A 14,631-nucleotide genomic window follows, 5' to 3' on the forward strand; every position below is an offset into this window, starting at 1 on the left:
AAAATAATGTCTAAATCAAATAGCTTTAAATTGTTTCTAATTATTTTATTTCGTGTAAATTATATGCTGATAAATGATTAAACTGATGTCCTGATGGTTCTTCGTGTGTGTGTGTGTGTGTGTGTGTGTGTGTGTGTGTGTGTGTGTGTGTGTGTGTGTGTGTGTGTGTGTGTGTGTGTGAATGAGTGAATGTGAATGAGTAAGTGTGTGAATGAGTGAGTGAGTGTGTGTGTGTTGTTTATAAATGGATACAACATAAATAAATAAACGGAGCTACAGTTTCATAGGGATTGTGTTTATTTTTGCACTTCTCCGTGTGATAGAAGAAAACAAGCCTCCAGTTTCAGGACTCACTGTCAAACAACACAATTACAAACTGCTTTTTCTGAAAAGTAAAAAACACATAAATCATAATAAATTGAGAATCGCCATAAAGATTCTGCATTAAAAAAACAGCACCAGTGGAAATCAGCCCTGGGTCAACTTTCACACACACACACACACACACACACACACACGAATCTGTGCAGCTCAAACTCAATCCAGTTCCTGTTTGATCAGAATCAACATCTCAATCTGATTGTGACACACATCCGTGTTCACTGTGAGCGGAGTGTGTGTGAGCAGGGATTTCAACAGCAGGATCACGGACGGTTCACACGTAAAATCAGTCACTGACGCTTTATATATTTCGTTATTACAAAACCAAGACCATCACAACTAACAATAAACGATTTTTATATAAATATATACGTAAAATATAAATATTTCACAGACACTGTATTCATATACTGTGGGCATCACCATCATCATCACTATAAACACAGACGGTGAGATGAGTGTGTGAGCTTTAAATGTGGAGGGATTCACAGTGCATGTGTGTGTACAAACTATAAACAACATTTATATCATTTATAATACTGAATAATAATAGTTTTCCCTCATCATCTCGTTTGGCGATGTCATGTGATGCGGGGACAATTTTTATAGGATTATTTTTAACTAAAGGCTTCTGGAAAATAATCATATAAAAATATTCAGGAAGTGTGTAACGCGTGTGTGTACCACAGGTTTCAGTCACATGACCCGTCACCAGATCCCGCTGGAGCGTCCGCCGGGCGGAGCCAGGATCCGAGCCGAGGGTCTCTGAGGAACGTGATCGTCCACTTGAGAACCTGCGGAGGACAATCCCACAATCCTCAGCGGTTATTACATCATTAGTGCACACATCTGAGAGGAATATGTGATGCGATGCAAACATGCTGTGTGTGTGTGTGATGCCAAAGCTTTGTTTTATGGAGATCTCAGTTAATCTGCAACTGTTGCTTTTTTCACTAAATGTATACAGCTTTATGAAACTGACCCGAGATCAGGGAAAAAAACATAAAGACACTGGCTCACAGAGATCAAACTGAAGTTGGGTAAGGGTTTCATTTCACACACACACACACACACACACCTGACAGGCTGAAGCTGGACTCGTGCAGGTCTCGTACTCCTGTGTGTCTGACGGCCGCTCGCGTGGGAACGTCGCTCTCTGGAGTGACCGGTTCCTTCCGGCTTGAGTTGGTTACCGTGGCAACATCGCCCGAATACGGCGCTCGGTCCACCCCGCGCAAACTCCGAGTCTGAGGATATTAATAGCGTTAAAGTCACCGTGAAATCAAAGCTGAACATTTTGGTTTCTCTGTAGAAAATATTGTACTATGCTCATCATTACTGTGTTCATGATGTTGAATCAGAATAACAGCAGCATCTCTCCTCTTCTCTGATGATGTGGGTGGGGCTATAACCTGTCACTCACATGAGATCAGCCAATAGCACACCACAACCATCCAATCAAATCCCCACAGACACAATCAAGCCCCGCCCACATGTGCTGTTTCACTCGATATACAACACAATAGATGAGAAACGACCGGCACAACTTCGGTTTCATGTCGCATCTTTCAGGTTATGATAGTGAATGGAACGTTCTGTCAAGGTTCTCTCAATGTTATGAACAAACTTTCTTCCAGTAACATTAATATCCAGTCTTAAATAATGGAGTGTTTTCCTGAAATGTAAAGGCGTGCACACTGAGTCCGAAAGTTTCGTGTGCGGAAAACGCAGAAAATCAAACCCAAACTCTATTAGTTTATGACAGGCAGTGTGTATGTGTAAGCGTGATTGTTTTAACTAGGGCAGTGCAAAAATTAATTGCGATTTATCGCATCCAAAATAAAAGTCTGTGTTTACATAATACATTTGTGTGTGCTGTATATAATTATTTTGTATATATAAATACATACCCTTGCATGTATATATTTGAGAAAATGTGTTATTCATATAAAAAATATTTATATTTATATAATATAGATTATGTATTTATATATATATATATATATATATATATATACAGAATTTAAGCGCAAATAATTCTTAAATATATACATGCATGCATAGGTATTTATTTATATAATTATATACAACACACACAAATATATTATGTAAACACAGACTTTTATTTTGGATGCGATTAATCGCAATTAATTTTTGCACAGCCCTAGTTTTAACACAAGGTCGTATTTTATTTTTTAACGTGTGATAATTTCGGACACGGTGTGCAAGCAACTCTACAGTTTGTCATTCTTCTAATATTTTTTTAAATGTAACAACATTTCAAAACATTCCGAAAACATTCAAAAGTAACGATCTCATGATGTTTGAAAAATGGAATGTTCGTATAACCAAGAAAAAAATGCTTTTAAAAACATCATAAAACTTTTTGTACATTCAGAAATAACGAGATTTAATGACTTATTTTTAGTGCTGGGCAACGATTAATCGCATCCTAAATAAAAGTTTGTGTTCACATAATATATGTGTGTGTGCTGTGTATAATAATTCTAGATGTATAAATACACACACAAACTTTTATTTTGGATGCGATTAATAACCGACATGTTTGTGTTAGCAGGAGAAGCGGTTGATAAAGGAGTCCGCATCACCTTTTCTCTCTGAATGATCTTCTTGTAGAGTATATCGGGGAAGGCCGGCATCGGGCAGAAGCGTCCCGATCCCTGCGCGCAGGAAAACACACCGTTCACACACGCCACTCGCCCGCGGCTGATGGTCACCAGTGGCACGCCGTGACAGCGCTGGTTCTCGAACAGGTTAAAGTCTCCGCCCTGAGCCTGAGAGCTCGCGGAGATCGTCCTGAAGTGTGTGTGTGTGTGTGTCAAACACAGAAGAAGAAGCAGAAGAGGAATTAGTGGGGGGAAATGTTAATAACAGATGGGTGTACACTAATTTAGGGTCACTTTACTGTATATTCACATAGAGAACAGATGATTTACACTGTTTGATCAAATAAAGGCGGTGTGTGTGTGTGTGTGTGTGATCCAGTACCGGCAGGCGTCCGGGTCCCACACCACCACATCAGCGTCGGCCCCGGGTGTGATGCGTCCCTTCCGCGGGTACAGGTTGTAGATCTTAGCGGCGTTAGAACTCGTCACAGCAACAAACCGGTTCTCATCCATCTTACCAGAGACCTGAGGAGAGGACAGAGTGTGTGTGAGTGTGTGTGTGAGTGTGTGTGTGTGTGTGTGTGTGTGTTCGTACCACTCCTCTCTCCCAGATAACACTCATGCGATCCTCGACTCCGGCCGCCCCGTGAGGGATCTTGGTGAAATCCTCTTTTCCCAAGGCTTTCTGCTTCCGGTTAAACGCTCGATGATCCGACGCCACCACGTTTATGATGTCACTGAGCACACAGGAAACACATCATCGTACCTTTATACTGTAACATACACTGTATATTTGTGTTTCTTTGCTTGTAAACCCTGAAGGGGTGGTCAAAATCCCTTGCCTCTTCAGTATATATTTCATAATATCATTTTGAATGATTATGTATTTCTTTTATAAAATCAATAATTAAGTATGTTTATTGTTACTTAATCATTTATTGACATAAATGTATTCTTTGTGCTTTTGCTTGTGAAATAATATTCTTAAATGCATGCTGATGTACATGCACAAGTCACCAGCTTCTTTTAGGTGCACAAGGCCATTTGTCTCTTTCTCTGGTCTAAGGAGAAAGGTTTATGGATCATAAAGGCGTCGTGAACACATATGTCCAACACATATGATACTTCTCTGTACCGATGGTCAAGCTATATTGAGCATTGCTTTATTGAACTTTAATTGTTATATTAAACTGTATTCTTTCTATTATATTTGCTTTCTGAGAAGCAAATGTTATCTGTTTTTCTCCCAAACAGAGCGAATGTTTTACCATTATGTTTTGGTACACTTAACTGATAATAAGACGCTCAGACTCTCTTCAGCCTTGATGGGAGCTCCTATTTGCTAGTGTCCTATGTGAACGCAGTAACAGTGAAAATAATAGAGAAATAGGGATTTGGTTTATGTTTGAGTGTTAAAACATAAAGGGGTCATTGAAGCCAACAGTTCAAGGCACTATTTCTTTGTTAAAGTCTTACTCCAGTTAGACTAAAGTTTAGTGTTAGTCTTCTTGGTTGCAGGTTAAGGAACCACTGCCATTATTGGAGATTGAATGAGTTGTTGTTCTGGACACACTGGCGCCAGCAACCCAAATCTGTGACCTGGAAGGTCATGACGTGCCTCATCGATGGAGATATGTTTCGTCTATCTGTATATGTGTGGAAAATTACTGTGTTTATCTATATCGTAGCCAATGAGAATCATTCAACGTGTAAGCAATGACGTAGCTTAGACCTTGAAAATGGTATAACTGCTGTGATCTTTTTAACTGTAAGGGGGCGGCCTACGAACTCCTGAGGGAGTCTTGAAGCTGACTTCTGCTGATGAAATGGCAAACTATGTTCAGTAAAACTTTCTTTAATTTTTATAATTCCGACTCCGGGTCTTCATTCTTCATATCTGGTTCTGGGTCCTTTAACTGTTAACCCCTAACAGTTTGGTGGAGGATGCGGGCAATTATTCTCGGTGACACCCCTGGCAAATCAACAAACAAGGTAGTAAGCTTTTGTTAATTGTTAGGGCTGTCTGACTGGAAGAGATTTTGAAGGAGGTCGGGAGAGTCTTCACTCCGATGAGCGAGTGAAGAAGTTAATTATACTAAAGTTTAAAGTATAAAATGAAGTCGCTGATAGCATTGTTTAAGGTTTAAAGTTAACAAGAGCAGACAGCGCAAGTGAAGCGTGCTTTGTGGGGGCCCCACTGGGCCTGGGCATTGTTGGTGTAGCAACACCCCAGCAAAGTGCGTCCCTGGAATGGGTTTAAGTTCCAGGGCACCGCGAACCTACTCTATCTCTTCCATCTCAGATAGGGGTACCCCGAATTTAGTGGATTAGGCAGTTAGGGATACTAACAAAAACAGGGTTGTTTGCCAGGGATGCATCAGGAACGATTCCGGGGAAAAAAATAAATAAAAGTTGGGACCCAAATTGGCGTGGACCAGTATATGTAACTGTGATTTTGCAGTATACTTTGCAGTTTCATCACGCAGAAGCCAAGCTGAGTTGTTCAAAGATTGCCGCCTCCATTTCTGCAATAACTTCAGGTGAGTATGAACTATGATTAAGATATGGCAGAAAAATTGGATAACTTAATCAGTAATCTGAACAGTCCTAAAACAAAGAGTGCGACAGAAGAGAGCAAATGCTGTAAACAGCTGTGCTCTGAAGCCCTCACTTTGAAGAAATTTGCAGAAATTATTAAGTAAATGGTAGTCAGGGTTTTGAGTCTGATTGGAAATTTAAATGACAACTTGACTGGTTATAAAGAAACTGAAAGATGAAAATGTTTAGCCTCTTATTGCTAATGATCATTACAAAAAGCAAGTAGAATAAATTCTGGGGCGGGAAGAATTTCCCTAAGCAAGTGATTAAAGTTAAACTGAAACTTTGTGAAAACAACTTAGAAATATTTTGAGCATTTCGATGCAGCTTCTGAAAATTAATGTTCTGTCAATAATAATGAAGAAGATTATGATTGGGCTATTGTGATTAAATCCGCCACTGGCGGACTGTAAAAGAATACAGAGAACTGCTTATCAGTGGCTCTGTGTGCATTCCTGAATGGGTCACACACTGCTTCAAGTGTGTGCAGTAAGTTGGAGCAGATAGAGAGTGTTTTAATTGTGGTCAGCAGGATCAGTTAACGCGTAACTGTAAATGCCCACAGAGAATGTGTTTTAAAATGTGACAGACAACACATTTCTGGTATTAATGTGGGTTTGGAAGTAGATCCGTGTTTAAATGACTGCATTAACATTTTTCATCTGAGAAATAAGAGATAAAAACCAGGTCAAGAGATTGAAGTTTTAAAAAGTGAGTCCTTTTGAAGAAAAGATCTATAATAGTAATTTTTAAAAGTGAATTGATGAATAGGCCTACAGTTTGATGTAAAATGAATGACTCCAACAAATGTAAGTTGCAAAATATATCAAAGTAACTAAAAGGATGATTGTGTTTTAATTAAACATTTTAAAAAGGTGTTAGATGATCTAGAGAGACTAATCGCACAGATGATTTACAATAACTGCAAAAGTATCACAAGCAGAGAGTGCTTGCCTCGTCAAAGTTAGTGTGAATCCTAATTGGAGATTGATAAACTCCAAGAGAAAACTTAAGTCAAATATTAAGCAATGGTTGAGAACTTGACGATTGAAATTGAGATTGAGAAATGAGAAACGTTATTGAGAACTAGAATAATTATTTTTATTTAAGAACAAATAAGCAGAAGCAGTACTTTATTGGCAGTTGATAAATGCTGATTAAACAAACAACTTGAGAAGTTGACCATGAAGGAACTAGAAGCCGATGTTTAGCTTTCAAAAAGATAAGTTTGTTTTGGGCTGTAATGTAACAGTTTGCTTATCTGAATCTGATGTGTACTGTGGCTGAAAACTGCCAGTGCAACGGAGACTCAATCTGAGAGGAAATTAGTAATGCCTAATTCCCTGATGTGGGCAAAAGACAAATGTAAATAATGTTTATTTGAAACCGTATGTAATTTCTGGCAAAGATGCCTTAAGTTGGAATAGAGTTAAACGATGGGATAAAGTTTGATGTTAGAAGTTTATGAGCATGCAGTACCAGTACTGAATCCCTCACAGTCTCTCTCTCATTCAATGTCAGCTAAAGATGTTATCTGAGCCTGTGTCATTAGTGATAATAAGCTATTTGTATTAAAACACAGTGTTTCAGTTGAAGATCATAGACACAGAGATGTTAAGAGAAATCATTGCCATTCAGAGGCAATTTGTATTTTAAATGTTTTAAAAGCAAAACTGAAGGACTTTCAAGAAGTCATTAAAATAATAATAGACGAAACTAGATAGATCTTTGACTAGGTTGTTTGTGAACCAATAACTTCTTTGTCTGAAAATCTTAGTCCCCACCATGAAACGGGGGCGGGGCTGATGGCTCCGCCTACAGATGAAGTACACTGAATGTACGGTTGTGATCTAAATCCACTGAGTAGCTAGTTGCTGCTTTTAAGATGGTTAATGGATTTAAGTGATTGAATACTGTTGTTATTAACCTGTCTCCCTGTGTTACAACTATTAGGCAATCCGAATGGCCCTGGTGACTCTTGAATATTTTTCCTAAGCTCCAGAAACAACAGATTTTGTTGAAGAAAACGGTTTTGAGAAAATGGCGGTTACCATGTGTGCACGAGTGGTCATCTCGATGACGGGTAAGACCTTCTTTGGCCAAATAGGAGGCAACCTAAGGCAGGGGGATCACGCAGACACTGGGCATCTCCTGATGGAGGTGTTTATGTGAGGTTGGGTATAAGAGTGGACGGGTGTCTGCGAGGCCAACAGCATCCTGTATCGTTAGGGGGGATGGAGCTGTGAGGAGTCACGGCAGTCTGCCCCAGGAACGTAAGTCCCTCTATCCCACTCACCAGAAACCGCATTCACTGCATGGCTTGTTTCTCATTATGACAAGCTCTGTGTATGCCAGGGGACCACACCCTGATGGAGATTATAGATAAAGAGCTAACAGGAATTGGGCTTTCGGGGTTCAGTCGGGGCCATGAAGTGATTCCCATTTGTTGTTGTGGAGACAGTAACAAAACCTTTGGATGTCGGTTGCCTTATGGGCAAGGAAAATTATAGTGTTGATTTAGAAATATGTCTAACATAGTTTTGACTCCTGAAGGTCGTTAGACATGGTGGTGACTAAAGATGAAGACAGCTTTTGTAGATTTAAGAAAAGTCTGGATAACAAAGGTGAATGGTCAAAGGATATTGTAATGAGTTTAAATGTTGTCTAAAAGTTACAGTCTTAGGAGGCTGTTAAAAAGATTATTTTGTTATAGTGAGAGAGACTTGAGTGGAGGAAGGGATGGAAACTGTGTCCGTCTTTCTGTTTTGGCCTGCTAAAGAAAGCTTAAACAAAATAATGTTAATGAACCAAAACAACCCAGCTGACCGTCTAAAAGTAAATGAATAATAAGCAGGCATGCTTTGAAACTGGTTTAGAGACCATAAACAATTAAATAAAAGCTACAAGAAAAAAATGTTGTGATTACTAAACTGTAAAAAAATATTGTTGGTTTAACTTAAAAAAAAGTAAGTAACCTGGGTTGCCTTAAAATTTTAAGTTGATTGAACTGGAAAAAGTGAGTTAATACAATGAAGGAGATTAATTTAATCCTCAGAAACTCAAAATAATAAGTTATCTCAACTAAATAAATTATTATAAAGTTGATTTGACAAAAGAAAATATGTGATAACAAATCTTGAAAATATTTTTTTCAGTGTATGAATGTGTGTATTTTTGGTGACGGCACGTTACATGTGTTAGTTTGGGGGCTATTATTTCCTGATTTTGAGGATTTTGTGTCATTAACCTCTGGAATGAGTGTTTTAACATTACAGATGGGTTAAGTGGAATGACAAACTTTTAAAAAGTTGACATTTCTGAGTCAATCTGATGAAAAGACAATACAGAACATGGGACGAGCTTTAATTGGAGTGATTTTCCAGCTCTGTCTGCTATTGGTAATTATAAATACTTTTGTCATTTATGATATTGTTCTGAATTACTCTCTGGATTAGTATGTTAAATAAACTGGAATTGTAAAGTTGAAGATTGCCGTCCATTATGGGGTAAAAACTCTTCTCTAAATTCACCTGAGGGTCTACATTTAAATAGACAACTATGTGGGATCTTAATGATAAACGTAAATAAAAGAAATTATAGACTTGACGGCAAAGAGACAAAGTTACACATTGGCTGAGTCACTATCCAAATTATCCAGCATGTCCGTGACGAGGTGAAGAGACAAGTGTGACCCGTCAGGGGAGCATGCGTCATCACTCCCCTTTCCGTAGTGACCTCACTGGTTAGACCAGACGTGGCGGTATTGGACCCCACATTGGTCTAAAACGGGGGACTGAAGGGGTGGTCAAAATCCCTTGCCTCTTCAGTATATATTTCATAATATCATTTTGAATGATTATGTATTTCTTTTATAAAATCAATAATTAAGTATGTTTATTGTTACTTAATCATTTATTGACATAAATGTATTCTTTGTGCTTTTGCTTGTGAAATAATATTCTTAAATGCATGCTGATGTACATGCACAAGTCACCAGCTTCTTTTAGGTGCACAAGGCCATTTGTCTCTTTCTCTGGTCTAAGGAGAAAGGTTTATGGATCATAAAGGCGTCGTGAACACATATGTCCAACACATATGATACTTCTCTGTACCGATGGTCAAGCTATATTGAGCATTGCTTTATTGAACTTTAATTGTTATATTAAACTGTATTCTTTCTATTATATTTGCTTTCTGAGAAGCAAATGTTATCTGTTTTTCTCCCAAACAGAGCGAATGTTTTACCATTATGTTTTGGTACACTTAACTGATAATAAGACGCTCAGACTCTCTTCAGCCTTGATGGGAGCTCCTATTTGCTAGTGTCCTATGTGAACGCAGTAACAGTGAAAATAATAGAGAAATAGGGATTTGGTTTATGTTTGAGTGTTAAAACATAAAGGGGTCATTGAAGCCAACAGTTCAAGGCACTATTTCTTTGTTAAAGTCTTACTCCAGTTAGACTAAAGTTTAGTGTTAGTCTTCTTGGTTGCAGGTTAAGGAACCACTGCCATTATTGGAGATTGAATGAGTTGTTGTTCTGGACACACTGGCGCCAGCAACCCAAATCTGTGACCTGGAAGGTCATGACGTGCCTCATCGATGGAGATATGTTTCGTCTATCTGTATATGTGTGGAAAATTACTGTGTTTATCTATATCGTAGCCAATGAGAATCATTCAACGTGTAAGCAATGACGTAGCTTAGACCTTGAAAATGGTATAACTGCTGTGATCTTTTTAACTGTAAGGGGGCGGCCTACGAACTCCTGAGGGAGTCTTGAAGCTGACTTCTGCTGATGAAATGGCAAACTATGTTCAGTAAAACTTTCTTTAATTTTTATAATTCCGACTCCGGGTCTTCATTCTTCATATCTGGTTCTGGGTCCTTTAACTGTTAACCCCTAACAACCCTATTAGTATGTTGATGTCTTGTTATTTCTGACATGAATGATGGGAGGTGCTGTGAAATGATTGACAGTGATTGGTTCATACTTGCCCAGCAGGCCAATGAGGTAGTCGGGGGTGTTGGGGTCGAGCCGGAGGGGCGGAGCTATGACGTGAGCGGCGGCGTGAGTCCAGTCCTGATGATAATAATGACTCCCACTGAGAGCAGAGTGAGCCACGGTCGTCTCCGCGACAACCACCTTACCTGAAACACACACACACACATCCCACTGAGAACTTCGTGATATAAAATGGGCTCTTTGAATATCTTCAGAGACTCACCTTGCATTCGGGCGGCAGCAATGACGTCGGCCGCTGAAATACTGGACACGTTCACCAAACACACTGGACAGTGAGCCTGTGATGAAGAGCACACGAGTCACACACACACACACACACTTGATCTCTCTGTGTCTGTATGGTTCTCACCCTGTTACCGATGGTTATGGCTCGGTGTGTGGCCTCGGCCTCCAGCTACAGACACACACACGCACAGACGTCAGTCATGATGAAAGCAAAGGCTCAAACAACGTGTGTGTGTGTGTGTGTGTGTCTCTCACCTCCTCCGGTCGACTGACCTCCATCCCCTCAGGACCACTGATGCCCAGATCCAGAGCCTCTTTAGCCCCCTAAACATGTGCACAAGAAACACATGTGTGTGTGAGTGAGTCAGTGAGTGAGCGAGTGAGTGAGTGCGTGTGTGTGTGTGTGTGTGGTCGTCTGACCTGCAGCACTAGTTCCCCGTTCTCCGCATGCAGGCGCGCGACGGCTCCGGTGTGTTTGCAGGTCTGCAGCGTCTGGTAGATCTCAGAGTCTCTCAGCATCAGGTCTTTATACGCCATGAACATCTGGAAGGAGTTTACGCCTCTCTCGGACACCAGCTGCTCCATCTCCCGCCGCACCTCACACACACACACACACACACACACAATAGTCAAGACATCCTCATTTATACAGCGCTTTTAACAATGTAATGAGTGGTATAGCTTTAAACACTACACATTAAACATTAAACTCTTCCGTTCAAAAGTTCGGGTTCAGTAAGAATTTTTATTTTATTTTCGGGGAAAGAAATAAAAGGACAAATTAAATTGATCAAAAGTGACAATATAGACATTTATAATGTTACAAAAGATTATACTTCAGATCAGTGCTGTTCTTTTAAACTTTCTATTCATCAAATATCCTGAAATAAGTGTAAATAACTTCATAATAATCATAACTGTGTCTTGATCCTCATATTAGAGTGATTTGTGAAGGGTCATGTGACACTGAAGACTGGAGTAATGATGATAAACTCAGGAATAAATTACACTTTACTGTATATTCACATAGAACACTGTTATTGTCACAATATTACTTTTTTTGTATTTTTAATCAAATAAATGCAGCCTTGCTGAGCGGGAATACATTAAAAATCTTACCGATCCCAAACTTCTGGCTGGTGTGTGTGTGTGTGTGTGTGTGTGTGTTTGTGTGTGTGCGTGCATCATGAGCATGTGCACTACCTTCTGCCCACACCAGGTGACGCCCACGTGCAGCGCGTAATCACAGCAGCTGTTAGCGTCAGCGTGAGCGCGCATCTGCTCAAACGCCTCCAGCAGTGATGCGTCTCTCTCGGGGATCACGTGACCAATCACCATCGTGGTCCCGCCCAACAGCGCTGCCTACAGGCACAGGCCAGAACTGAGTGTGTGTGTGTGTGCTTCTCTCTCAGCCTCTCTCTCTCACACACACACACACACACACACAACAGCGCCGCCTACAGGCATAGGCCAGAACTGAGTGTGTGTGTGTGATGCTGAGAGAGAAGGACACACACTCTCTCTCACACAGCTATATTTGTCTAGGTAAAGGATGCATCTCCATCCACACATCAGTCAAACGGCAGTGATGTCACTGACATGATCTTATATTTGCATACAGGAAGTGTATGAGTCTCTTTCCTGTGTGTATCAGGGCTGATCCGTCTTAGCAAACACTGACAACACCGTTACTATAGAAACTGAACAGACACAGTGTAATAGAGCGAGGCAGAATAAACCTAAGTGTGACTGTGTGTGTGTGTGTGAGAGAGAGAGTGTTAAAGAATCAAGGTTCATATCATCTTTAGGATGTTTTATGTTAGTGTATGATGTCATAGTTCCGCTACTGTGATGTCATACACCGATCGATCGGTCTGTACAGCACCGCTTCAAGTTGAACACACTCTCTCTCGTCTCATGCTGGCTCTGCTCCAGGCGTCGTGTGTGTGTGTGTGTGTGTGTGTCTCACCCTGGTTCCGCTGTAGAAGTCGTCTTGTGTCGAGGCGTTCATGAAGCTCTGCTGGAAGTGAACGCTGGAGTCGATCCCGCCAGGAATCACCAGTTTTCCGCGTGCGTCGATGACCTCGGCTCCGGGAATGACCAGTTCCCGCTCGACCCGCCGGATGATCCCGTTCTCCAGGAACACGTCCGCCTCCTCAGTGACATCATCGTTCACCACACGCCCACCTCTGATGAGGATCCTGGAGGAGCCGGCGGCCATCACTGCAGACAACACTGATCATAATCATGTGATCATGTGACACTGAAGACTGGAGTAATGATGATAAATTCAGCTTTGATCAAACTACACTTTACTGTATATTCACACAGAGAACTGATGATTTACATTAGAATAATATTTCACTATTTTACTGGGGGGGGGGGGGGGGGGGTTGATCAAATAAATGCAGCTTTGATGAGCAGAAAAAAAACCTTTATTGAAAACAAATTATTCCAAATTGACTGATAGTGTAAATGTGCATTATTATTAACATTCACACATCAGTCATATGTACATGACTGATACATATTTTACTGAAGTTCCATTATTCATAAAGGAAAAACGCTTTATTCTCTCTCTCTCTCTCTCTCTCTCACACACACACACACACACACACACTCACTCACAACAAAAACAAGAAAATAGGTCATCCTTTCTTTAACAAGATCTGTTGTGCACATGCATGTTGCTCAGGATATAAAAATATAAAAAACAGCTCGCATGAACACACACACACACACACACACACACACACACACACCCAAAGCCTGTGACTAATGCAACATTATCATGCAAATACACATGATGACATCAGTGTGTGATCATGCATGTGTGTAATGTGCGAAACATAAGAAACATGCGTCTGACTGTGTGCTTACATCACTGCGCGCGCACACACACACACACACACACACACACACGCACACATACCCATACACACTTACTCACACACACACATTTGAGCACAAAAGAGCTGGTTTTGGACAACAGCACACTGATTATTTTCTTTTCTTGTGTGAAAAAACACACAATAACAATAATCTGTATATCATAATAAAAAAACAAACACACAAAGAGGATGATGAAGATGTTTCATTCAGGTCTATGATCTCTTCATCCCCCATCGGTCATATTCTCTAGCATTAAACTACTTATAATAGGCTATTAGCCTAACATGCTCACTTAAACATTTACTTTTATGATTTATATATTCTAATATTATTAATAACATCAAACATCACTGTCCCCCTAAAAGCCCTCACACCATTACTGAATAAATAAACACCTATAAACAGACATTTACTATAATATAAATATTCTAATATTATTATCATTGATTACAATGCATAACATCATTCATAATTGCCGTTCTGTCAGAGCTGTCTTCATAACACATAACTGAAATATTTGATGGTTAGTTCATCATCTCAAGCTAAATTCACCCGTTCTTCTCCCCGTTTCACACTAAAAACACACATAAAGGTTTGCAGACATAGTGGAATTAATATTAATAATGAATTGTTAACGTACCGAAAACGGATGAAGCTGTTTGATGATCTGCTCCTCTCGTGCACCGATGACAGCTGTTCCTGCGCGCGCACGAGAGACCGCGACGGCGGCGCGCCAAGCTCTTTGATGGACAGGCGAGAGAACCAATGAGAGGCTCGGGTCAGTAAATTTAGCCTTTTGTTGTTAAGATCAGATATTTAGTTGCTTTTAAATTATTAAATGTCTTCCAGGAATCTACTATGAACTCAATAGGAGATGTACAC

General features: G+C 40.1%; 1 protein-coding gene across 2 annotated transcripts; it reads right to left on the reverse strand.

Moving 5' to 3' along the window:
- Positions 1-279: 279 nt before the first annotated feature.
- dpysl5b (dihydropyrimidinase like 5b) lies at positions 280-14,512 on the reverse strand. 2 transcript variants are annotated; one of them, XM_039660527.2, is made up of 13 exons: positions 14,390-14,512; positions 12,827-13,092; positions 12,061-12,219; positions 11,278-11,454; positions 11,113-11,181; positions 10,982-11,026; positions 10,835-10,910; positions 10,601-10,757; positions 3,604-3,745; positions 3,391-3,533; positions 2,991-3,198; positions 1,460-1,628; positions 280-1,175 (listed from the first exon to the last, which is right to left on the reverse strand). In XM_039660527.2, exons 2-13 carry the CDS (start codon positions 13,076-13,078, stop codon positions 1,090-1,092), a joined length of 1,683 nt encoding a protein of 560 aa, XP_039516461.2. In that variant the 5' UTR covers positions 13,079-13,092; positions 14,390-14,512; the 3' UTR covers positions 280-1,089. The 2 variants fall into 2 exon arrangements, with proteins under 2 accessions (XP_039516461.2, XP_039516460.2); XM_039660526.2 differs by having other exon boundaries at positions 12,827-13,080; positions 14,390-14,497.
- Positions 14,513-14,631: the final 119 nt, after the last annotated feature.

This window comes from Pimephales promelas, chromosome 24 (assembly GCF_988280905.1).
Source record: "Pimephales promelas chromosome 24, fPimPro1.hap1.1, whole genome shotgun sequence".
Lineage (NCBI taxonomy): Eukaryota > Metazoa > Chordata > Actinopteri > Cypriniformes > Leuciscidae > Pimephales > Pimephales promelas.